The sequence below is a fragment of the Conger conger genome, chromosome 6 (genome assembly GCF_963514075.1).
Source record: "Conger conger chromosome 6, fConCon1.1, whole genome shotgun sequence".
Classification (NCBI taxonomy): domain Eukaryota; kingdom Metazoa; phylum Chordata; class Actinopteri; order Anguilliformes; family Congridae; genus Conger; species Conger conger.
This window is the reverse complement of record NC_083765.1, coordinates 24134410-24161564: the sequence shown is the minus strand read 5'-3', so window position 1 is coordinate 24161564 and position 27155 is coordinate 24134410. Positions and strand designations below refer to the sequence as shown.

The following is a 27155-nucleotide window of genomic DNA, read 5'->3' as shown; positions in this document are numbered from 1 at the left end:
TTTTCTAGTGCCTAACGTCCTTCTTTGGTTTTTTCTTCCTGGGTCATCTGCCACTTCTGTAAAGCGTCTTTGTGACTGTTTACTGTTTGAACTGAAGCTGCATCTTCATGAGCCAATACTCTCTTTAGGTAGCACCAGCAAATATTTTATAATTACATATAGTTCTACTGTACGTAGGTGTACTGGGTTAAAACAGCCACTTTCTTTGCTTATATGGTCACAAGTCAAACATGTCCAAAAAATGTGAACATACGACAAATGCACAGATAAATTAGAGGGTTGGTGTTTCATGGATTCCCGTCTCTTTTTAAAGAATTCCTGCCTCATCAGTGAATTTGATGGTTTAGGTTGTTTTGTGTATTCTAATGTTAGAGCCAGTATTCCTGCTGTGGAATCAGAGATGGGATGTGTCTCTTGCTATCACGTTGCCGTGACGGTTCTAGGTGGGCTAAAACACAGTTGGGAGCCTGGGTGGGCGTCTCCCTTGCATGATAGGTGTCCCTCCGGTTTACTCATCCCGTCTCATGACCACCATAATCTGTAGGATGTAAGGTTGAGTTTCCCTGCAGTTTGTTGTGGGTAACTTTTAGAACCCAACTTGGTCGTGTTTGCTCATCTGACCCCGCTCTTTCCACATTTTCACATGTGCTTGGCTTTTTTCACAAGTAAATTTTTATTTCCAATGAGAGGAAAATGAGAATTGAGTGTAGGCACAGATATGGTTAGTTCCTTTGAAAAGGGTTTGGCAACAAACATTACATTAATGCCATTTGGCAGACACTCTTATCCAGAGCAACGTACAGTTGATTCGACTAAGCAGGAGACAATCCTCCCCTGGAGCAATGCAGGGTTAAGGGCCTTGCTCAAGGGCCAAACGGCTGTGTGGATTTCATTGTGGCTGCACCGGGGTTTGAACCACCGACCTTGCTGTTCCCAGTCATGTACCTTAACCACTGCATTACAGGCTGCCCTAAAAGATGACAACAAGTCAAGATTGCCTTCATCAGCACAGTGGTGTGATGGTTTTTGTCCTGCTGTTTTCACAGCTCTTAACAGGCACAGTTTGCTGTTCTCCATCCAAACTGGGAAAAGCCTGTGGGTCACTCACGCTGTAGGCCAACATTGTATAGTATGCCTAAGCACACTCTCCAAAATAAAGTGACAGTGGAGGTACATATTTGTTCTTAAAGGATCAAATTTCCCAAAATGCACCCTGTACAGTCATGTACAATACAATAATGTTCTCTTCAGGTACAAATGAGTATGTTTTCCAAGCAAAAAAGGTACAAATTAATTATATATTGCTGGCTAGGGGTACAATTTTATGTACCGCCCCAGCAACAAGCATTTATACCTTTTTAGACACTTTTTGTACCTTCATTTTGTACCTTCACATGCGGATATATTGTGCATGTTACACTTGTATTATGCTAGCTTGTAAGTTAATATAAATTTGCTAGTCTGTGCTAAGTTAGCTTATTATGCACTGTTAGGGAGTGACTGCTGTACCGTGTTATTGAATGTTTATCTTGTTTGTACCTCATTTGCACATACATACACATAGATTAAATTGCAGCTACCTGCAGGGTCTAATGTATGTCGGCGGTTTTAGATCAGTAAAATATATTCTTGGCTTGTAACTCAATTTCAGTAAAGCAGCAAGAACCACTGAATGTGGGTGTCTGTTTAGGGCAGCGGTTCTGATGCTCGGTCCATGTCCATGGTTTCTGCCAATCACTTGATGATACATTAAGATTGTTGAACAAATGTGTATAAGATGTCATATCATTTTTTCCCCTGAATATTACTGCAATATAGGTTTGGCTCATGGCCATTTGCTTTCTTCATGATTTCCTCACTGTCTATGAAATGGTTTAGTTTCCGTGACCTGAAACTAATTAGGACTCCACTGATCCACCTGCCGATGCGTCATTTAATCAATTACAATTTTGCTTCATAGCACAATGAGAGAATGAAAGCATTCCTTTGGGATTTTAAATATGGGTCTGCTTCTAACAGAATGTTTGAAACTGTAAGCTGTTCATCATAGTTATCACACTTGTTTTACTGTTGCTAGCCTCATATTTTCAGAGGCTGTTTTATTGCTGCATTTGTTTGTTTGCTCTCAACAGATTAATCCACACGGTCCAAGTTCTTATCAATGTGGTCACTTCTAGCACTTGGAACTGTGTTTCTCTCTAGGGATTTCAGTGCACTTGTCCCTGGTTATGGTTATGCACTTTGTTGTACGTATGTCGCTCTGGATAAGAGCATCTGCTAAATGCCTGTAATGTAATATAATATAATGTGTAATAATAGGATAAATCATCTTTCACCACATTAAATGTGTCTAATTAACAGCTTATTATAATGTAGGGGTTGTATCTGTGGCTGGAATGAAAAAACCAGCAAACAGAGGGGGGTCCAAGGACCAAACTTCATAACTGGTCGAAACTGGTTAAGGGTATCCTAACCATTCAAGTTCAGCTGTCCAATAAAACATGTCACAATTAGTCTACCAATGGTATGCTCGGGGGTACAGACCACCGTGGCACATCTGGGTACCTGACGGTTCACACCCCCTTTTCAAAGGTGGAAAAACCAAACTAAAGAGCAAATGTGCGCAAAAACCATGTGTTTTCAGTCCACATGTGTACTCTCAACATGTTGTGTGTTCAGGTGTGATTTTCACATGAGGGTGTTCATACAACCACATGAGGAAAAGACACATCTGAAAACCAACACAAAAACACTATGAGCAGTTCACATGTGGGTCTTCACGTGTTATATAATCACATGGACAATTCAATGTGAAAACCAACAGAAAAAACACTGCTTGCCGTTCACATTTCTTTCACATGTGGGAATTCATATATCAAATAATCACATGTAGAAAATATACCTGAAAAAGCCAAGCCCAAAAACAACACAAAAAGCACTGCATGTATTTCACATGTGTATTTCTCACATTTGGGTCACATGTGGAAAACCAACATAAAATTCATTAAAATTATTTCTTAAGGGAAATACCAACCCAATCACAGAATAATTAAATGAAACTGACAGATCTACGGTGCACACTGCATAGAATGGATAGGTCAATCCACAGCTTATCCAAAAATGGATCTGTGAACTCATTCCTTTAAACAGCAAACTCTGACAAGTGAACAAATGTGTCTTTGACACTCTTTTGCGTGGCACTCTTGGATACTCTTGGATATCTGCTAAAATATGTTAGGCGTTTTGACAAATATGTTAAATAGACTATCTATGCAATTTCCGTAGGCGCTGATTTAGTTGGATATCATAGCTTTCTGTCGCATATAATTAACGCATTTAATATCGGATATTTTATAGCTCCTTTTTTGTAGCATATGTAGAATAGGCTATGGTTTGCATTCACAAGTCGTCGGTATTACTTCTGAAGACATTGACGGGCAAGTTACAGAAACCTCCGGTAGCTAATGACAACTGACACTTGGTTTAGTCTGTAGGCCTGTACAGCAAGTGACTTATCACTGGATTTTGAACAGTTTCATACTGCCGATATCAAGTTCTCGCCCTTTAAACAAGACGTTCTAAAAGGTATTAAGGACACCCTAGTTACGTAGCAAAGGCCATCTGTCAACTTTCAGACTTAAATGCAGCCTGCAACACAATGTGCTTTTTACTTTTTAAATATTTTATATTCAAACCTTGTGCTGCGGTCCATTTCTCACCCGGTCCTCATCAAAATGAATTAAGTTCTGTTCTTCCATTTCAAATGACTTCCTTCACGCCGTGTTTCCAAGCTGAGCCGGACTGTTCCAGAAATGTAAGAAAGGCATCAGAAAGTATTTTCCTCTGAGACGATATATTCAGAATATAACAGAAGAATGTTGATATTAGACTATCCCTGGCGAATTAGCATATTTCCTCTTTACACGTGATATGCATTTCCAGTAGTCTCTAATTAGCTGAATTTTCCAGAATGCAGCTTCCCGTCCACGCTGTAGACCACTGTAGTCTACATGTAATAACAGAATGGAGCGATAATAAATCGCTTTCGGTAAGGGATTTTTTTGAAGACTGATAGCCTATTTTACTCGTGTTAAATTCTATTCTAAAGACAGGATAGCCTACTCTACAACACCTCGATGGATCTTGAGACCTCAACTTGAAAGAGTCTACTTACAGTTTCTAGCCCCTCCCCTTCTGTACAGACAAGCCTGTAACGTTGTGTCGTGTGTCGAAGTTTATGCGGTCATATGTATCCTTGCTGGTATCGAACTATAGGCTATTAGTATAAGTGTAGATTACAGTGTTAATCTATCCTAGGCGTGGGGGTTTGAATACTATCGGCCTATATTACAATTAGTATATAAATTTGAAATGTAGGCCTAGGTTATACACATCTACGCTGGGACTGTCTCACTGAAGGTTATTCATAAGGGTTCTTAAACCTCTCTTGGCTCAAACTGTAGCCTACAATAGGAGTTGTTTGTTGAGTCTGAAGTTCAGGTCAAGTATCTTCAGTCGAACTAAGCACGATTAACTCGTTCAAAATTAATGAGATCACGTGTCCATGGACGCATGCTTGTGAAAATTCTTTCTGATCGAATACACTGTTTCGACTATTTTAAAGGGCAAAGACGGACTAAAGCGTAGGCTATATTTAAACATTGTATGTTGCTCTAGCCTACTTGCAGCTGCTACACACTACTGATTAGATATGATAATATATAGCTCTGGTTGCCATGCAGCAAGATCGCCCTCCTCCGTTCAATGCGTTTAGAGAGCTATGTCATGACCTTAGAACCAACCTTTATAAAGAGTTAAACGGAATATTTATTTTCCGTTTAATGAAAAAATATGGATCGGACAATAAGAAAGCTGACGTGGCATCAACTTTGCAATCATTCTTTATTGGTATTTCAAGACATGCATAGGCTACTTTGGAAAAAAACAGAAAGCATTTTATTTCCATGTTGAATTCACAATGTTTGTCTTCAAAAATGTTCTTAACTTTCAATGATAAGACCATTTCCGGGTGTCTCGATAGGTAACTTTAAGCACCTTTCATGTAAAACATAAATTTTATAATCAGTTTGATTCGTAGAATTGATTCGCAGTTGACCCCAGACAAGCAATTCCAATTCGGGAAAACAACAATGATGTTGCCGTGCATAATTGACATGTCATATGAAGAATAAATGCAATTTTGCAAAATTGGATGAAAACAAGAATAATTTCATGAAAAAATAAAGCAGCCAAGCAGTCCAGTGAAGGTAAAATATTGCATATGGTAACTGGCTAAAGGCTGCTATTGTACATAAGAAAAGAGACACAGGTATGCTTGTAGGCTAATTAAAGACATTTGGACCTCAGTCAGTTCTGTAGAATAATTATCAAAACATAAATTGAAGGGGAAACAATGAACCCAATATAAATGACAATACAATAAATACATATGAAAAAATACCTGAGTAAACAAGTTATTTGTATGTTATGACCTAATATTTCAAAACAATGAACACTTCTAGTCTTTTTGAAGAAATTTACAGTATTTAAAAGAACAAACTGGAAACATTGTCAGGTGTCAAATCCAAAATTTGTTGGTAAAAGGAGGTAGAATAACATTCACAAAGCCCTCCTCTATCCATGTTTGTAGCCGCAAGTAACCCTACCGTGTACCCTTTCTACTGTATAATTGATGGAATCTGATGACACAAAAGTCAATTATTACAATAGACACTAACAGCCAGCCAGAAATGCAGTTATTATTGAGAGATATCCAGTTCCATTAATATGTTTTTGAATGCCGTTTTTGAACAAAGCTTTTTGCAGGAACACTGTCACACACAGCACTGTTGAATCAATATGGTTCATGCAGTTCATTTGCAAGGAAAAATAATTGGCTCATCATTCATTGTACTGAACCATTACAAGCTCAATAAAAACTGTCCATTTCTGCCTGGCTAGTGAAAATAGGACTGCAGGGTACCGCGGCGACGCACATCAGTTGTCCAGCAGTGGAAGCCCCCTCCCAGGGAGTTGGCGTGACGAATGCTCACCTTAATCGGTTTAATTCCTGTTGGGAACAAATCCATCTATCAATCAAAAGGCTCTTAAAGATACTGCAAATACAGTCAGTCAACTGGTTCACAAGACAGATACATATTAAAGTCAACTCTGGTAAATTGCTTGGCTTTGGATAAAAGCGTCAGCTAAATAACAGATTATTATTTTTTACTTGTAGTCACGCTTTATGGGTGAATAAATGTTTTCATTTACCTCTTAGTAGATTTAATAAAATGGAAATAAACAGTTTGTCATGGAAATGGAAATGCATGCAAAAACTTTAAAAGCTCACCAAGACTTTCAAACATCTTTTGGATGGAAAATTCATTGGCATCGACCATGACTCGCTTTTCATCCAGCATTAAGACATTCATGGAGAGCCACTTAGAGGCCAACCACAGGGGATGGTCTAAGGGTAGAGGAAGGAAAACACAAAAGCTTAAACTTAAAGCTCCTTTCACTCCTGAATTTTATGTGAAATTTGGATGAACAAAAACATATTTTATTGTTTGTTTTGTATCTTGTTTTGTTATACTCACACTCCCAGCAAAAAGTGACAGTGGTGGTGTTTTTGTTCAAGGATAAAATTTCCCAAATGTTGGGAACAATGGGAACAGTACTTAGGATTACCAGGAAATTAATGTCAGTACATTTTCCAAGCAAATAAGGTACAAATTAGTTATATATTGCTGACTGGGTACAATTTTATGCACCTATAGGGTACCATAGGACTATCAACAGTGTCAACATTATTGTGTCAACATTATTGATCCAAAAGTCCATCAGCCTGTTAACATTCCTGAATTTCAACACATACCATCAGGAATCAGAGGCGTTGGAGGCTTCATCACAGTCCAGCCAGCCTTGATGAACATTTCAATCTGACAAGGAAAAATGTCATGCAAGCACAAGTGAAAAAATGTCCTTCTGAAAGGCCGCAAGCATTTCCACTCTTCTTCCACTAGATGACAGTATAAGTGTTGCAATGACCTGTGTTCATAGCAGCGAGATTCACAGGCAAGGCAGTTAACAACTAAGTGGAAGCAATATAACGAAAGAGAGCAGCCAGTAGGATTAGAGCCTTAAGCCCCGGACACACCGAACCGACGGTCGGCGTCGGAGCCCCCGGATCCGTCGATGAGAGAGCTCTCTCCGACGTCCGATGGCTCCGACGCCGATTCAACATGTTGAATCGGCGTCGGAGCCCTCCAAAACACGCCGACGGAGTTTCGGCGTGCGGGACACACCAGAAAGACTCGGCCAACAGTGCGCCACCGACGTCCGACGGCCGACCGTCGGTTTGGTGTGTCCGGGGCTTTAGAGTAGCCCAGAGTAGAATGACCTAAAGCACTGTACTTTTGAGGCTACATAAATGTCTGCAACCATCAACATGAAAAAAGCAATTACTTGTTATTTGTTGGAGAGAAAAAAAACCCAAAGAAACACACTCTGAGACCATAGTTTTTACTCACAGGGGCAACATGTTACTCACGTCAGCTACTCATCTGAGTTCCAGGCCTCCGGAGTTCCCAGGAGAGGCCCGGAGGAATGAAGAACGCAAGCCTTCCCTGTCCTATTCTAAAGCCTGCCACCAGCGGCCTCCAACAGACAAGATTCACTAGTCAAGGATGCCATCTGTGGAGCCGTCTCGATTCCGCCCTTGTAAACGAGATTCTACACCTCAATGGCGGTGACCCTGGCACAGGCATTGTGTAAGAAAGCAGTGGGGGGTGGGGGGGGGACTAACCTGCCGACATGGCCTGTCCGGATTGGACAGCACCAGGCCGGGGCCGATGATGTTGAAGGTGCCATCGATGTGCATGGGGTTGGGGTCTTCGAATGAGATGATGTGAACTTTGTAGTCAGGTGCCAGGTGTCGACGCATCCACTCGATCCCCATGAAGTTTGTCACCTGGAAAACACAATTTCACCATGCGGTTTGTGTTCAGTCACACTCTCTCGCCCTCAGATGTGCTTCTGGTCCACTTTCAGAAATAAAGGTACAGTTGAGGTACATTTTTGTTCACATATTTCCCAAATGTTCCCTGAAAGGTACAATAGTGTGGGTAATAGTTATTTGGGTACAATAAGAACATTTTACAAGCAAAAATGGTATGAATTAGTATTATTAAACCCCAGTGACTAGCTTTTGTGAAATAAATAAATAAATAAATTATACATTCATACCTTTTTTTCGGAGAGTGTGGTAAGTTTAAAAGACAGCAGACATGCAAGTGGCTTACCTGACTCCTCTGGACGAAAATGTCCCTTCCAGCGCGGATGAAGTCGGCTGCGTCGAAGCAGGGCTCGTGCTCCGTGGTGACAAACCTGCCCTGAGTGGCGAGCTTCTGCCGGTCTTCCACAGTTCTAATCGGGTAGTCCTATGAACAGGAAACGTGGGGAAAATGAGACGGATGTTTGCAACGTTTTCTGCAGTAAAAATTCACACCCTCACTTTGTTACATTAGCACTATATTGTGTCACTTTGTTGTAGCAAAGTTACTAGATCAGTTTGATCAGTTACTAGATATGTGCCTGTAGCCTAGTGGCTAAGGTACATGACTGGGACTCAGTGTAGCCACGACAAGATCCGCACAGCTGTTGGACCCTTGAGCAAGGCTCTTAACCCCGCATTGCTCCAGGGGGGATTGTCTCCTGCTTAGTCTAAACAACTGTACATAGCTTTAGATAAAAGCATCAGCTAAATATAATAATTAGTAAAGATGCTCAGGGATTTTTTTCACCTGGTCATACAGGTCATCAGCCATAGTGGGTTTTGGAGCTGTGGTCCACTTAGCACCTTTTCTGAAGTATTCTTTAATGAGAGGTCGGTAGGCTCTGTACTCAAAAAAGCGAGATCTCCATGCCATTGGAGCCTCAATAATCTCATTTCCAACAACAAGGAGGATGTCTCGGGGCATTGCCGCATACATGCCTGAGAAGACAAAAGGACAATTTGTACCACAGTAAAATCACTGGATTCATCCAGGGTAACATTAAATTTACATATTATTTCTGGAGAGTAGGGGACCGTTACATTGCAGGAGTGGCATGACAACAATACTGCAACAAAAGCGTTGTCTGTATATGGCATCTGAGTCCAACTATCAAGATTGTTTCTTTGCACACAACAGTACAATGAAAAGCCCAGTAAATCTTACCTGTAGATGTGAAATCTGGTGTGCTGTATTTAAAGGACCAGTCGATGGGCTCTGGCCTCCTCACATTAACCCCCTCCAAACGAAGAATATTGCACATTTCCTCAATTTCAACAATGGCCTTCTTCAAGTGGTCCTCAGGAAACACCTGACCCCCAAATCTTTGGTAGAAGGGCCAATACTTCTCATACGTGTTAGCCTGCCAAAATTAGTCCACTGTCAGCTTCAATTCCAAATGGGTATCATTATTACATGTGGCTGAGGCTGTGCACTAAATTAAACTGTGAACTGTTAAAAATAGCTGCAAATGTACAGTACTTCACAAGCAACTAGCAAATGTACAGTACATTTTGTATGGTGAATAAATATATGAATCATTTATAAATCATCATATTTATAAATCATCACCTACCGCAGCAGTGTTACCAGTAAAGGGCTGTAATTTGACAGTGTGCTATTTTTTTTGCAGTGTACTTGACTATAGAGGCAGCCTATAACATAGTGACTAAGTTACATGACTGGGACCCGGATGGTTGGTGGCTCAAGCACCAGTTTAGCCAGGATAAGATCTGCACAGCTGTTGGGCCCTTCAGCAAGGGACATTTCAGGGAGGATTGTCCCCTGCCTAGTCTAATTAACTGTAAGTTGCTTTGGATAAAAGCATCATAAAAATAACAAATGATTATTATTATACCAAAAGCAAAATCAGTGCTTAAAGCTTAAAGCCTAATGCCGTACCTTGACCTCCACTGTAAAGGGAGGCACATGTGCATTCTCAGCCCTGCCGACGATCACTTCCTCCAGCGGGTCCCACTCGTTGAAGGCACACACTGGACACTCCTGGGCGAGTGGCTCAGTCACGGTGTCCTCCACTAGCGCCTGGGACTGAACGGCGGCTGCCGAACTTGACGTGCTCTGGAATGCCCTGTGGATCCATCCAGTAACAGCGCGGCCCAGCTAGTACAATAGAGACAGGTGTGCCCAGTCACCTAAAGACGAACTCGCCCCTAGCCAAGGGCAACAACGTTCTTTTGAATTTGAGGGTTACGTCATCGGGGAGTGTTGTCGAGGTAATCTGCTACCAGCCTTCGCTTTTCACTGCACCATCCGTGCTTACTAGCGAACTAGCTGAGCTAACCATGCTACATACATACGACATCCGCAGTAGTAAATGTCGTATAGAACCAACAAATAAAGAGCCAAATTATTTTTAATGTCAGTTCAGCGTATTGCAAACTGAGCAGCTTGAAAATCTTGGAGAACAACTTCCATATGGAAGTTGTTCTCCAAGATTTTCAAGCTGCTCAGACATAATGTCAAAATTACTGACAAATAACTCCCATTAGGAGTTGAGACATATATGGAAGTTGTTCTCCAAGATTTTCAAGCTGACTTGCCTACCACTGTCAGAACAGCAGAATCCCTCCCCCTATTTCGACGCAGACTCAAAACCCACCTTTTCAAACTCCACCTTAGTCCTCCCTCCTGATTTCCCCTGCCCCTCCTTTCTGATATCCCTATCCTTGTCTAACCCCCCAAAAAAAACAAAAAAAACAAAAAAACAAAATGCACTCATGATGACAACTATGTTTAGAACAGCATTTCATGTGTATTTTGCTAGTTTCTGGATGTGATGCTTTGACTTATGGTAGAACCTATGCACTTGTAAGTCGCTTTGGATTAAAAGCGTCTGCCAAATGACTAAAATGTAAATGTAAATGTAAATGCTCAGTTTGCAATACGCTGAACTGACATTAATAATAATTTGGCTAATGTTAATGATTAACAGAACATAAATCATGAGGCTCTTTACGCTAATGGTGTTCAATCATCGGCAGACGTTTAACCGATGTTCTACTAAGAAATTTTAACTTATTTATTTATTTGTCTATTTATTTATTTATTTATTTTTTTTTATTTTATTTTTTTTATTTTACAAATTACAAGCCCAACACGTGATACCAATCACACTCTAATGTAACACAAAATAATCATAACAATAATAAATGTTTTGATCCAAGGTTCGCTAAAATGCCTTATCTCGGGTCTTGGATATTAACGACAAGGTTTCGCTAGAAGTGGCTGTCCCTGTCACAGAGTTCGCTGAGGGCAGTAGGCAATGGCAGCTGTTTTCTATCACTCACAGTTCGAAATGTGCTGACAAATAAAAAAGTATCATGGACCGTTTTTTCATGAAATTAACTTTCATTTTCATTCTGTTTCCATGTGACGTATGCGACACATTTTAATTATTTTAGAATTACAGTCTCAACCATAAAGCAAAACAACAAAAAAAACGAAATGTAAGAAAATAAAGTACGTGAATGAACCTCTTCTGTTCAAATAATACGTTGATATACAGTACAATAGCTACTGTGCAAAGTGCAAACATTAAAAAAAAGATCTTAGATATTTTTTATATTTATTTATTTGTTTTCTGCATTAGTGTGTCAGTACAAAAGAGCTAAATTGAGATTTCCAAAAATAAATTATGTTATAGTTACAATTTTGCATTCCATTAAATAAAGTAAGATAATAAGTAATATACCACTTTTCAAATAAAAACCTGATCATGGATTATTTGGAGAGCGAGAAGCAAGCGAGACTGCCAAAGTCTGCATAAGAACTGTGGCAAGTTTTCCCAATATGTTTGGTACAACCTTTCGTTAAAAAACTTCAAGGCAGTGTACATATATATATTGAAAAAATGTTTTACATGTGCCTAAGACCTTTTCAGAGTATGTAATATGGTTTGGTGAGTACAACTTGTTAAATAGTAGGCCAATACATGCTTTATACAATTTCTTTCACAAAAGGAAAATAATTATATCGGCTAAATACTAACCATGGTTCCAATAAGGTGAGCTGCTTCAGCTCCCCTGCTACCTCCTCTCAGACATCTGACCCGCAGCATCGTCCCCGGAATCGATATTGAACGGTAAAAAGATAGTTCTCACTGCGCACGAAGCCCTGATTGCAACTTCTGAGAATTTAGGACAGAATCAGCGCCAATTTATACCCCGGCGACACTTGGTATTGGCCGCTATAAAGAGTTGTGCAACGTGACTGACACCTTGCAGAGGCACATTCTTATCGGTCGCACCCTCAAACTAACTAATGGAATGGAAAAAAGTGGAGTAACGCGTATAGACGATATCACATGATCTAATTCTTTTAGTGTATCACATGTAATAAAAGTGCGAATAAATAGTCCTACTTCAGTTTCTGAAATTCTGCAGCCATCTAGGCCACGTAATTTCGACGCGATTTCTTATTTGAACTTTTCAAAGCAATTTATCATTCCCTTTCAAGAATGCCACACACGGTTAAAATTTAAAATGAAATGTATGTGTACATGAATATTCCTTAAACATATCCGTACGGCAAATGTTTCGTCCAGTGGATATATCAGTTTTTTTATTTGTTTGTTGTTGTTGTTGTTGTTTTTGCTTTGTTTTTGGTGTTTGTAATAGACTACGAAGGGGAAATATAGCTACTGTACGTATTCTACATTATACACTACATAATCCATTAGGGAAACTGTTCGGAACGCCCAACTACGTGTAATTGCAAGATCTGACATAAGATGTATTTATATCGTCACCGTTAGCACCACTCTGCTATTCATCTTCTGCAGATCAGATTAAACTCCCTGGTAGAAATTACACCTTGGTCCCAGCCTGGTTTTAAGATGGTTTCCAGTTGGTCTAAAATCTGGTTTGGAGGTGGTCATGCCGGCTACATGGTTGAGCTAGCAACCATACTGGCATGACCAGAACCCACTGGTGGCCCATCTTGGTACAGACAACAAACCGTCATCAAATCCCTGGTATTTTAGCCAGGTTGCCACAATTTAGTACATTTTAATTAAATTGTGCCACAAAAGGCCGGAATTCGTGTAGGGCCAAACTCACATATTCATGAGAAAAGATTAAGAAATCACAGTGGTCTTATTAATGTAATTTTAAATGTTTTAAAACGATTATGTGTCAATAGGTGCATTGCGAAGTCAAGATTCTAAGGTTTCCGTCAATATGTTCTTTGCATCTGTATGGTAAAATCTCAAAAAGTGAATCGTCCAAAAAGAAAGGAAAGTTGATCTGATCTTGTTGACCCCAGAGGGTTAACTTTACTGTCAGGCTTTGTTCCACCACTACATGTCTGTCTCCTTCTCAGTCAGATTGGCCCACTGGGGTTCCGCAAGGGCCAGTCCTGGGTCGTTCCTATTATGTGGTGCCTTTTGGGCTTAGTAAAGTTTTAAAAATCCATTATTTTGACATTTTATCAGAAGGAGGACATGTTTATGTGTTAGAAAAACATACCGGTCAAGCTAAGACCAATATAGCCTAATCATTCTGACAAATATCCATCCTTTTATGGGACATATTTATGACTATTAGAAACTGTTTGTAATACATGTTTATTATAACACTTACATTTTCTGAGATCAAGTGTCCCTAACTCTACCATGCTCATGTATGCATATCATAAGGTAATCATAAACAACAATGTTTTACAGGGTGGACAATAGCTGGGTGAATATTTTAAGCAAAAGATGGCTGTCACTCGACATGTGATGAGCAACATGCTGGCACAAGGTGAACACTGAGAGAGAATGTGAAAATCCAAGGAGATCAGCAGTTTCTGAGATAATCAAATTATCTGGCACCAACAATCATGTTTTGGAATACAATAAAGACTATATTTATTAAGAATTTTTACACAATCTTTATTTTCTGTATTTCCTGTACACAAACTGTATTTCTTTAACATCCCAATAATGTTCTGACCCCAGTAAAACTACTCTTTAAGTAAACAGTCATGTTTATGCCATTTTGAGATATCCTGCAAGCAAGAATTCTTATATGTAATTGAATTAGCTCTGGACAAAAATGGTGGAAACCTGTCATTTTACCGTATTCATCAAGAAAATAATATTCCAATCAATGTACCAAGGTGTCCAAAAGTGAACAAAACACAAGGGTTAAACCAGGGGTCCCCAAATTTTTGCACCCCACTGTTGGTTAATCTAGGACATATACTGCCGATATTTTCAAAAGATGAATATTAGTTCCCCTGTATACGTTTCTGTGCAAGCTTCTGTATCAGTCTTCAGTAAAGGAAATAACACACAATAGTCGCTATGCTTTAGAATATGGCGATATTCTTTAGGGATATATTTTCTTTTTATGAGACAGAGCAACTGCCTATGAGCATATGATCATAATATAGACGTTCTTGACGTTCTATGGAAAACTAATTACAATCACTGAAGCCACCAAGTTGCAGGTTCTTTAGATTTTTGGGTTGGGCTTCACACGGAGGGAAGGGAGGGGGGTGCTCCTCGTGTTTTGCACCCATATCAATGACAGAGTGTAGGGGAAAATTCACAGAACGAAAGATCTCCCTCCTAAAAGCACGATAACCAATCACAAGTCAAAATCAGACTCCGCCTTAGTGAGCAGGCTGGTTCCTCCAAAACTCTCGACGATGTGTGCTAAAAGTTTATCAATATATCTGTATTAAAGTATGATATGTACCCTGTATAGTTTCAAACTGATTAACTGCTAAATTGTGCTAGGATTACACAGTGAGCCCAGCCAGCTGGCAGGGGGGGGCCCGTCTTGAACTGTGTAGACCAAACTGTCAAGGACACGGGCAGAGCAAGATATGACTGTACAGCTGATTTCTCCGGGACTCTCGATGTTTTATGCCAGGAGTGTATCTATTTGACCTAGAACATTAATTACAGCTGAGCTTATGAAAACGCAAGAAACCACAGTGAAAACTGTCGAAATGAGAGCGAAGAATGCTACGTACATTTACTCCCTTAGAAGAGAATAATTAATCAAATGTTTAGTATGTCTGTATATTAGAAAAGTATATTAGAAGTGAATATTAATGAAATGTTTAGTTTGTCTGTATATTTTCAATGATTACTGCTGCTTCGTTCGTCTTATAAAAGCGAAAGATACAGAGTGACGTGTATGGATGACTTGTTAGAGGGAGGGCATCCAGAACTTTATGAGGTCTGGTAGTTTGCCAAGAGCAGGTGCGGGGTGAAGTGAGGACACGTAGTTAGCAGAATGCCCTGAACTTTGTACAGAGTTGGCAGAGCATAAGGACCGTTGGCAATTTGCCACAATGACGTTGTAGGAGGAGTGTTGGGAGGAGTTACGATAAGAACAGTGTGGGTGATTTGCAAGAATGAGGTTTGAGGAGGAGTTGTAGGTGGAGTAACTGTGTATAAAATGGGTGTACAAATGCCAGTCGGGGTTCAGTTCTGGAGAGCTGATCCGGCTTTATGCACGTGTGCTAATAAAGTCTGATTTTTCTGAAGATCTTGCTGCCTGGTGTCGTCTTTTCCCTCGCGAAGATGTTTTTCGACAAATTGAAGATTTGGACTCTGTCGTTTCCTAGACACGACAAGAGTAGCTCCGCTCCCAACACAGAGCTTCACATACACACACCCATATGAATGACAGGCTAGCTCCACTCCCAACACAGAGCTTCACATACACACACGCATATGAATGACAGGCTGGCTCCACTCCCAACACAGAGCTTCACATACACACACCTATACTGTCACACAACCGCCGATAGCCTCAGCCACACACAAACATGCCCACAATGCAATTCATTCTGAACAGGGATCACTACAATCTTACGATTTTCTGAGCTATGAATCTGCTGACTTATACTGAGCTGGGTCTGGATGGGTTTATTGCATGTTAACTTTCACACATATCTGTAATGTATTTATTAACAACATAATTTTGTTGTGGCATGACAACAATACTGCAACAAAAGCGTTGTCTGTATATGGAATCTATCAAGATTGTTTCTTTGCACACAACAATACAATGAAAAGCACAGTAAATCTTACCTGTAGATGTGAAATCTGGTGTGCTATATTTAAAGGACCAGTCGACGGGCTCTGGCCTCCTCACATTAACCCCCTCCAAACGAAGAATATTGCACATTTCCTCAATTTCAACAATGGCCTTCTTCAAGTGGTCCTCAGGAACACCTGACCCCCAAATCTTTGGTAGAAGGGCCAATACTTCTCATACGTGTTAGCCTGCCAAAATTAGTCCACTGTCAGCTTCAATTCCAAATGGGTATATTTATTACATATGGCTGAGGCTGTGCACTAAATTAAACTGTGAACTGTTAAAAATAGCTGCAAATGTACAGTACTTCACAAGCAACTAGCAAATGTACAGTACATATGGTGAATAAATATATGAATCATTTATAAATCATCATATTTATAAATCATCACCTACCGCAGCAGTGTTACCAGTAAAGGGCTGTAATTTGACAGTGTGCTATTTTTTTTGCAGTGTACTTGACTATAGAGGCAGCCTATAACATAGTGACTAAGTTACATGACTGGGACCCGGATGGTTGGTGGCTCAAGCACCAGTTTAGCCAGGATAAGATCTGCACAGCTGTTGGGCCCTTCAGCAAGGGACATTTCAGGGAGGATTGTCCCCTGCCTAGTCTAATTAACTGTAAGTTGCTTTGGATAAAAGCATCATAAAAATAACAAATGATTATTATTATACCAAAAGCAAAATCAGTGCTTAAAGCTTAAAGCCTAATGCCGTACCTTGACCTCCACTGTAAAGGGAGGCACATGTGCATTCTCAGCCCTGCCGACGATCACTTCCTCCAGCGGGTCCCACTCGTTGAAGGCACACACTGGACACTCCTGGGCGAGTGGCTCAGTCACGGTGTCCTCCACTAGCGCCTGGGACTGAACGGCGGCTGCCGAACTTGACGTGCTCTGGAATGCCCTGTGGATCCATCCAGTAACAGCGCGGCCCAGCTAGTACAATAGAGACAGGTGTGCCCAGTCACCTAAAGACGAACTCGCCCCTAGCCAAGGGCAACAACGTTCTTTTGAATTTGAGGGTTACGTCATCGGGGAGTGTTGTCGAGGTAATCTGCTACCAGCCTTCGCTTTTCACTGCACCATCCGTGCTTACTAGCGAACTAGCTGAGCTAACCATGCTACATACATACGACATCCGCAGTAGTAAATGTCGTATAGAACCAACAAATAAAGAGCCAAATTATTTTTAATGTCAGTTCAGCGTATTGCAAACTGAGCAGCTTGAAAATCTTGGAGAACAACTTCCATATGGAAGTTGTTCTCCAAGATTTTCAAGCTGCTCAGACATAATGTCAAAATTACTGACAAATAACTCCCATTAGGAGTTGAGACATATATGGAAGTTGTTCTCCAAGATTTTCAAGCTGACTTGCCTACCACTGTCAGAACAGCAGAATCCCTCCCCCTATTTCGACGCAGACTCAAAACCCACCTTTTCAAACTCCACCTTAGTCCTCCCTCCTGATTTCCCCTGCCCCTCCTTTCTGATATCCCTATCCTTGTCTAACCCCCCAAAAAAAACAAAAAAAACAAAAAAACAAAATGCACTCATGATGACAACTATGTTTAGAACAGCATTTCATGTGTATTTTGCTAGTTTCTGGATGTGATGCTTTGACTTATGGTAGAACCTATGCACTTGTAAGTCGCTTTGGATTAAAAGCGTCTGCCAAATGACTAAAATGTAAATGTAAATGTAAATGCTCAGTTTGCAATACGCTGAACTGACATTAATAATAATTTGGCTAATGTTAATGATTAACAGAACATAAATCATGAGGCTCTTTACGCTAATGGTGTTCAATCATCGGCAGACGTTTAACCGATGTTCTACTAAGAAATTTTAACTTATTTATTTATTTGTCTATTTATTTATTTATTTATTTTTTTATTTTTTTATTTTACAAATTACAAGCCCAACACGTGCTACCAATCACACTCTAATGTAACACAAAATAATCATAACAATAATAAATGTTTTGATCCAAGGTTCGCTAAAATGCCTTATCTCGGGTCTTGGATATTAACGACAAGGTTTCGCTAGAAGTGGCTGTCCCTGTCACAGAGTTCGCTGAGGGCAGTAGGCAATGGCAGCTGTTTTCTATCACTCACAGTTCGAAATGTGCTGACAAATAAAAAAGTATCATGGACCGTTTTTTCATGAAATTAACTTTCATTTTCATTCTGTTTCCATGTGACGTATGCGACACATTTTAATTATTTTAGAATTACAGTCTCAACCATAAAGCAAAACAACAAAAAAAACGAAATGTAAGAAAATAAAGTACGTGAATGAACCTCTTCTGTTCAAATAATACGTTGATATACAGTACAATAGCTACTGTGCAAAGTGCAAACATTAAAAAAAAAGATCTTAGATATTTTTTATATTTATTTATTTGTTTTCTGCATTAGTGTGTCAGTACAAAAGAGCTAAATTGATATTTCCAAAAATAAATTATGTTATAGTTACAATTTTGCATTCCATTAAATAAAGTAAGATAATAAGAAATATACCACTTTTCAAATAAAAACCTGATCGCGGCTGTCTAGGATTATTTGGAGAGCGAGAAGCAAGCGAGACTGCCAAAGTCTGCATAAGAACTCCAATATGTTTGGTACAACCTTTCATTAAAAAACTTCAAGGCAGTGTACCTAAGAGAACTGATAATGTAACTGAAGTTTTGAAGGAGAAGGATGATCCCAACAAATATTGATTTTATTTAGTTGAAATGTTAAAATTTAAAAAAGAAATATATATATATATATATATATATATATATTTAAACTGCTCATTTCATTATTTTTGAAGGCATCTTTGCTTTCTTTTTTCTTTTTTTTTTACATGTGCCTAAGACCTTTTCAGAGTATGTAATATGGTTTGGTGAGTTATTAAATAGTAGGCCAATTAAAGATACTACATGCTTTATACAATTGCTTTCACAAAAGGAAAATAATTATATCGGCTAAATACTAACCATGGTTCCAATAAGGTGAGCTGCTTCAGCTCCCCTGCTACCTCCTCTCAGACATCTGACCCGCAGCATCGTCCCCGGAATCGATATTGAACGGTAAAAAGATAGTTCTCACTGCGCACGAAGCCCTGATTGCAACTTCTGAGAATGTAGGACAGAATCAGCGCCAATTTATACCCCGGCGACACTTGGTATTGGCCGCTATAAAGAGTTGTGCAACGTGACTGGCCCTTGAAATATGACACCTTGCAGCAGCACATTCTTATCGGTCGTACCCTCGAACTAACTAATGGAATGGAAAAAAGTGGAGTAACGCGTATAGACGATTTCACATGATCAAGTATAAATACCTCGCAACATCACATGTAATAAAAGTGCGAATAAATAGTCTTACTTCAGTTTCTGAAATTCTGCAGCCATCTAGGCCACGTAATTTCGACGCGTTTTCTTATTTGAACTTTTCAAAGCAATTCATCATTCCCTTTCAAGAATGCCACACACGGTTAAAATGTGAAATGATAATAAACAGTGTACATGAATATTCCTTAAACATATCCGTACGGCAAATGTTTCGTCCAGTGGATATATCAGTTTTTTTATTTGTTTGTTGTTGTTGTTGTTTTTGTTTTGTTTTTGGTATTTGTAATAGACTACGAAGGGGAAATATAGCTACTGTACGTATTCTACATTATACACTACATAATCCATTCGGGAAACTGTTCGGAACGCCCAACTACGTGTAATTGCAAGATCTGACATAAGATGTATTTATATCGTCACCGTTAGCACCACTCTGCTATTCATTTTCTGCAGATCAGATTAAACTCCCTGGTAGAAATTACACCTTGGTCCCAGCCTGGTTTTAAGATGGTTTCCAGTTGGTCTAAAATCTGGTTTGGAGGTGGTCATGCTGGCTACATGGTTGAGCTAGCAACCATACTGGCATGACCAGAACCCACTGGTGGCCCATTTTGGTACAGACAACAAACCGTCATCAAATCCCTGGTATTTTAGCCAGGTTGCCACAATTTAGTACATTTTAATTAAATTGTGCCAGAAAAGGGTCCCCAGAAACCCAAATCATAAAACATTCTTTATTTCACTTTGCATCGCCAGTCAATACAAAACATAGTGTAAAGTTACCAGTTGCTCACTTGAGCATTCCAGTAATTAAGATATTACAGACACAATATTCTAATCACATCAAACCAGTACCATACAGTTCCAATTCAGAAAAAAAAAAGAAAAAAAGTGCAATAGTCAATTTCACAGCCAGTCTCAGGACAGTATTGTCTTACAGTACTTAGCCTTAATTGACACCGAGTTGTCTAAATTCAAATCCAGGCCTGTGCTGTGTGCTGTAAACTGATCTAATCTGGAATGCTGATTGCTTATGTCTATATGCCATGCTCTGCATTTAGCATATGATGTAACATGACTTCATTTGGTCAAGGTTAACGTAACAGCCTTGGTAGAAAGGCATACTGAGCATGATTTCATATAAATCAAGCAGATGGGATTATCAATACAATTGTACCGTTTCAAGAGAACAAGATTTGTGTCACGTATGCAGTACAGTACACTGACTTGGCAGCAAAGTCCACAAGCCATCCAAGGTGGCCTGTGAAATAATATAATAAGTAATAAACAGTAATAAGGTAATAAAGAACAAAAGTTATCAAAATGAATTGCCCTCTCTTGGCTGATTATTTCCAGAGGGAAAATACAGAGCTAGCTGCAGAGAAAAAAGAATAATTTTGGAATTGTACTACTACTGTAAACTTACAATCACCATCAAGCAGGAGCAGACAGAGTAAATCCCCGAAGGGTCATTCCAACAATTTGGTGCCTTTTAAGTCCCTATTTATATGATATATGATATATGCATGTACACTCACAAGGCACTTTATTAGGTATTTATTAGACTTTATTAGACGTATTAGAATTCTGCTGCTGTTGCCTATCCATTTAGAGTTATGATGTGTTGTGTGTTCAGAGGTGCTCATCTGCATACCACTGTTGTAATGTGTTGTTATTTGCGTTACTGTCACCTTCAGCTCTGACCAGTGTGGCCATTCTCTTCTGACGTCTCTCATTAACAAGGCGTTTCTGTCTGCCGAACTGTTGCTCACTGGATTTTCTCAACGAAAATTTGTTCTTTTACATGTTCTTCACAGAAAATAAGCCAAGGCCATGGAACTTAAAAAATAGTTAAAAAATACTTACCAGTATCAATTTTCTTTTAGTGACTATTTAAAATGGGTCAATTTGACCTGAAAACCATACGGGGGTTAAATGTCTGTTACAATATATCTGTATGTGATCGAAAGCGAACCTGAACTCTAAATGGTACAAGAGACCTTTCTGCAAATCTGCAAATAAGACATCCCCATGTATTATTATGCAATGTTATGGGCCCTGACTTGGCCTTGGCCATAGCAATGACACTTGCTGCAGTAACCCAAACACAAGTGTCATTGCTTGTTTCAGAAAGGCACAATGACTAAATACAGCATGTTACATTACATTACATTACATTATTGGCATTTGGCAGACGCTTTTATCCAGAGCGACGTACAACAAAGTGCATACCCATAACCAGGGATAAGTTCGCTGAAAGACCCTAGAGGGAAGTACAATTTCAACTGCTACCTGTACAACAAAGATAAGGACAAGGGCAATTTTTTTTTTTTTTTTTTTTTTTTTTTGAACAAACAAACAGAGCAAAAGTGACCAAAGTTAGCTAACCAAACACTGCTTACCTAGCCAACTAAAAATACCGATACACAAAGCAAGTCACAGAGACAACAATTAAGGTTCACAGGGAGGTAGGGAGGGATGGGGAGAGGTGCTGCTTGAAGAGGTGTGTCTTCAGCTTGCGCTTGAAGGTGGGGAGAGATTCTATAGTTCTGACCTCACCGGGGAGTTCGTTCCACCACCGTGGAGCCAGAACAGACAGTAGTCGTGAGCGTGAGGTGGAGGTTCTGAGAGGGGGAGGTGCCAAGCGGCCTGTGGAGGCTGAACGAAGAGGTCTGGCAGGGGTGTAGGGTCTGATGATTTTTTGCAGATAAGCTGGGGAAGACCCTTTAACTGCTTGGAAGGCTAGCACCAATGTTTTGAATTTGATGCGAGCCATGACAGGCAGCCAGTGGAGGGAAGTAAGCAGGGGGGTGACGTGTGAGTATTTGGGAAGGTTGAAGACCAGACGAGCTGCTGCATTCTGGATGAGTTGGAGGGGTCTGATGGCGGACGCTGGGAGGCCAGCCAAGAGGGAATTGCAGTAATCCAGGCGGGACAGAACTATTGCTTGGACCAGGAGCTGGGTCGAGTAGGGGGTGAGAAAGGGGCGGATTCTCCGTATGTTGTATAGGAAGAACCTGCAAGACCGGGTCACCGCTGCAATGTTCTCGGAAAGGGACAGTCTGCTGTCCATCACCACGCCGAGGTTCCTTGCACTGGGTGACGGCGTGAGTGTGGTATCCCCAAGGGAAATGGAGAGATCCAGATGGGGAGAGGTATTAGCAGGGATGAATATCATTTCAGTTTTACCTGGGTTGAGCTTCAGATGGTGGTTGTCCATCCAGCTCTGGATGTCCCTCAGGCAAGCAGAGATACGGGCTGAAACCTGCGTATCAGACGGCGGGAACGAGACGAAGAGTTTGGTATCATCCGCGTAGCAGTGGTAGGATAGCCCATGTGCAATGATCACAGGGCCAAGGGAGCGAGTGTAAAGAGAAAAAAGAAGTGGGCCAAGGACTGAGCCCTGGGGAACTCCTGTGGCGAGGGGCCGAGGTGTCGATACCGAACCTGCCCAGGCAACCTGGAAGGAGCGACCAGAGAGGTAGGACTCAATCCTGTCCAGGGCTGTGCCACAGATGCCCGTTGCTGACAGGGCAGACAGGAGGAGGGAGTGATCCACAGTGACGAAGGCAGCAGAGAGATCTAGAAGAATGAGGACAGAGGAGAGGGAGGCTGCTCGTGCGGCATGGAGTGACTCACTGACGGAGAGGAGCGCAGTCTCTGTCGAGTGGTCCGATCTGAAACCAGACTGATGGGGGTCTAGCAGGTTGTTGTTAGAAAAGAAGTCATGATAGATGGTAATAATATTAGTCATTAGTCAGCCACTATATGTTTAGAAGTGTTAACCTCTGATCAGGCTGGCCATCTGCACTCCCTAGTGTAAAATCCAGCTATGCTAGCTTGAATATTGAACTGGTCAAGCTGGTCTAGCTGGGTATGAGCTGGTCAACCAGCTAAACAATTTTGAGCCGGGAGCTGGTCTGAGCTGGTCTGAACTAGTCAACCAGCCACCAGCTGTTTAAAAACCAAGCTTGAGCTGTTTTTTTCAGCAGGGCTGCTACCAAATGGGGTTATGACAGTACTCTAATTCATTTTTAGTCCATCTGCTGTCCACGCCTCCTGGCACAGTCATCTAGTCAGACGTGACTCCAGATAAATGCACACAGAGTTACAACTCTCAGAGCCATACTATCCTGAGACTCTCCTTGTACGAAAGTCCCATTGAGGCTATTTAACCCTCTGGGATCTGAGGGCAAAATGAGGAAAACTGGTGACTGTGCCATGCTTTACAGTAGGTGTTCTCGCATATGGCATCGCCCCTCCCCTACCAGAGAATAATTATCACCTTGTTTCAATTTGAATGAGATGGGCCGGAATTCGTGCAGGGCCAAACTCACATATTAATGAGTAAAGATTAAGAAATCACAGTGGTCTTATTAATGTAATTTTAAATGTTTTAAAATGATTATGTGTCAATAGGTGCATTGCGAAGTCAAGATTCCAAGGTTTCCGTCAAGGGCCAGTCCTGGGTCATTCCTATTATGTGGTGCCTTTTGGGCTTAGTAAAGTTTTAAAAATCCATTATTTTGGCATTTTATCAGAAGGAGGACATGTTTATGTGTTAGAAAAACATACCGGTCAAGCTAAGACCAATATAGCCTAATCATTCTGACAAATATCCATCCTTTTATGGGACATATTTATGACTATTAGAAACTGTTTGTAATACATGTTTATTATAACACTTACATTTTCTGAGATCAAGTGTCCCTAACTCTACCATGCTCATGTATGCATATCATAAGGTAATCATAAACAACAATGTTTTACAGGGTGGACAATAGCTGGGTGAATATTTTAAGCAAAAGATGGCTGTCACTCGACATGTGATGAGCAACATGCTGGCACAAGGTGAACACTGAGAGAGAATGTGAAAATCCAAGGAGATCAGCAGTTTCTGAGATAATCAAATTATCTGGCACCAACAATCATGTTTTGGAATACAATAAAGACTATATTTATTAAGAATTTTTACACAATCTTTATTTTCTGTATTTCCTGTACACAAACTGTATTTCTTTAAAATCCCAATAATGTTCTGACCCCAGTAAAACTACTCTTTAAGTAAACAGTCATGTTTATGCCATTTTGAGATATCCTGCAAGCAAGAATTCTTATATGTAATTGAATTAGCTCTGGACAAAAATGGTGGAAACCTGTCATTTTACCGTATTCATCAAGAAAATAATATTCCAATCAATGTACCAAGGTGTCCAAAAGTGAACAAAACACAAGGGTTAAACCAGGGGTCCCCAAATTTTTGCACCCCACTGTTGGTTAATCTAGGACATATACTGCCGATATTTTCAAAAGATGAATATTAGTTCCCCTGTATACGTTTCTGTGCAAGCTTCTGTATCAGTCTTCAGTAAAGGAAATAACACACAATAGTCGCTATGCTTTAGAATATGGCGATATTCTTTAGGGATATATTTTCTTTTTATGAGACAGAGCAACTGCCTATGAGCATATGATCATAATATAGACGTTCTTGACGTTCTATGGAAAACTAATTACAATCACTGAAGCCACCAAGTTGCAGGTTCTTTAGATTTTTGGGTTGGGCTTCACACGGAGGGAAGGGAGGGGGGTGCTCCTCGTGTTTTGCACCCACATCAATGACAGAGTAGCTCCGCTCCCAACACAGAGCTTCACATACACACACCCATATGAATGACAGGCTAGCTCCACTCCCAACACAGAGCGTCACATACATACACCCATATGAATGACAGGCTAGCTCCACTCCCAACACAGAGCTTCACATACACACACCCATATCAATGACAGGCTAGCTCCACTCCCAACACAGAGCTTCACATACACACACCCATATGAATGACAGGCTAGCTCCACTCCCAACACAGAGCTTCACATACACACACGCATATGAATGACAGGCTAGCTCCACTCCCAACACAGAGCTTCACATACACACACCTATACTGTCACACAACCGCCCATAGCCTCAACCACACACAAACATGCCCACAATGCAATTCATTCTGAACAGGGATCACTACAATCTTACGATTTTCTGAGCTATGAATCTGCTGACTTATACTGAGCTGGGTCTGGATGGGTTTATTGCATGTTAACTTTCACACATATTTGTAATGTATTCATTAACAACATAATTTTGTGGAGTGGTGATTCCCTTCAGACATTTTTCAGCACACTTGCATATGTGGGGGGTGGGGAGTGAATGTTTGATGTTCTAAGGGAACACACCAAACCACACTCTGCCTCGGATTACAGAGGGTCTTTCTGAAACTTGGATGTTACAAATCATCAGCCTCGGCCTCCCACTCTGTCTCCTGGAGTGAGATATGATGACAAAGGTTAAGGAGTGACCCCAAGAACATCTCTGGTGTCAGTAAGGACTCTACTACTCCGTAAGTAAACAGTCACGTTTACTTATTCTCTTGCTCAGTTTTCAGTCCATTTGCATATAATTCATACCTTTGCTGCTGATAATTCTGTTCTTTGATACTTCTTGATATGTGAGGCCATTTTGAGATATCATGCAAGCAAGAATTTGTATATGTAATTGAATCATTCATTCATTATCCTAACCCGCTTATCCTGAACAGGGTCGCAGGGGGGCTGGAGCCTATCCCAGCATACATTGGGCGAAAGGCAGGAATACAACCTGGACAGGTCGCCAGTCCATCGCAGGGCACACACACCATTCACTCACACAATCATACCTACGGGCAATTTAGACTCTACAAACAGCCTAACCTGCATGTCTTTGGACTGTGGGAGGAAACCAGAGTACCTGGAGGAAACCCACGCAGACACAAACACATGCAAACTCCACACAGGGGATTCGAACCCAGGACCTCCTTGCTCTGAGGCGGCAGTGCTACCCACTGCACCACCCGTACCGCTGTAATTGAATAGGCATTGAACAAAATAGCGGATAGTTAGGACCTGTAACTTCACCATATTCATCGTGATAATATTCCGATAATAATACAGCAGTATCTATGAAGCAGAAATTTCACAAACGAACAGAGCAACTGAGGGATGCTCTGAAGGATGTGCCAGTCTCAGATCCTCCCGGAACCTTCCAAAGCCGTCAACATGTTTTTAGTTATTTTAATATAAATAACATAAATGGACCCCTCTTTGTTCACGTAATATGGTAAACAGTAGGGTAAAAATCAATCCACAATAGGCTGAAAGTCCCTTCTTGAGATTATATATTAAGAGTCTTCAAACATTTGGGAGTTGATAAATGTCAAACCAGCTGACAGGCTGAAAAGGTTTTGTCTCTGCTGACAGATGAGAAGGTTTATCTTGAAGTCAATAACTGTACTTTGGTCCCCTTTTTTCACACAATTATTCCTATTCATACCAGACTCAACTTTCATTTTATGCTGAAAATTCTCTTTTCAATTATCAATTCATATTTATTTCCTCCTGAGTAAGGGACAAACTAAGCCTGAACACTCACAATGGTGGCTCTGGTGTAAAATCCAGCTATGATTCAGCTCTTTCAATACATAGCTTGAGCTGGTCAAACCATGTTGAGCATAGAGCAGGTCTAACTTCTCAACCAGCAACCAGCTGTTTTAAAACCTAGCTTTTATCATGAACAAAATTAGGGTCCTGCCTTATATGCTCTGTTGAATTTAAATTTGAGGGCAGGCTTCAACCTGAAAAATTTTAGCGCTAGCTTTACAGACACAG

At 40.5% G+C, this 27155-nt stretch overlaps 2 protein-coding genes across 10 annotated transcripts in view; both read right to left on the bottom strand.

Moving 5' to 3' along the window:
- LOC133131638 (high affinity cAMP-specific and IBMX-insensitive 3',5'-cyclic phosphodiesterase 8A-like) overlaps window positions 1-4329 on the bottom strand; it is a 59031-nt gene extending 54702 nt beyond the window's left edge. The window contains exon 1 of the mRNA XM_061247013.1: window positions 3696-4329. Coding sequence (XP_061102997.1) covers window positions 3696-3758 — 63 coding nt within the window. The 5' untranslated portion in view covers window positions 3759-4329. The remainder of the gene's footprint in view (window positions 1-3695) is intronic.
- Window positions 4330-4885: 556 nt separating this feature from the next.
- The window catches only part of LOC133131737 (glycine amidinotransferase, mitochondrial), a 49877-nt gene continuing 27607 nt past the window's right edge, over window positions 4886-27155 (bottom strand). The window contains exons 1-11 of one of the 9 annotated variants that reach the window (XM_061247170.1): window positions 19101-19255; window positions 16837-17055; window positions 16108-16302; window positions 9957-10175; window positions 9222-9417; window positions 8805-8995; window positions 8304-8441; window positions 7808-7972; window positions 6878-6941; window positions 6353-6469; window positions 4886-6070 (exon numbers count right to left, since the gene is read on the bottom strand). In XM_061247170.1, coding sequence (XP_061103154.1) covers window positions 5958-6070; window positions 6353-6469; window positions 6878-6941; window positions 7808-7972; window positions 8304-8441; window positions 8805-8995; window positions 9222-9318 — 885 coding nt within the window. In that variant the 5' untranslated portion in view covers window positions 9319-9417; window positions 9957-10175; window positions 16108-16302; window positions 16837-17055; window positions 19101-19255 and the 3' untranslated portion in view covers window positions 4886-5957. The other 8 variants (XM_061247172.1, XM_061247168.1, XR_009709045.1 and 5 more) reach the window with 8 other exon arrangements.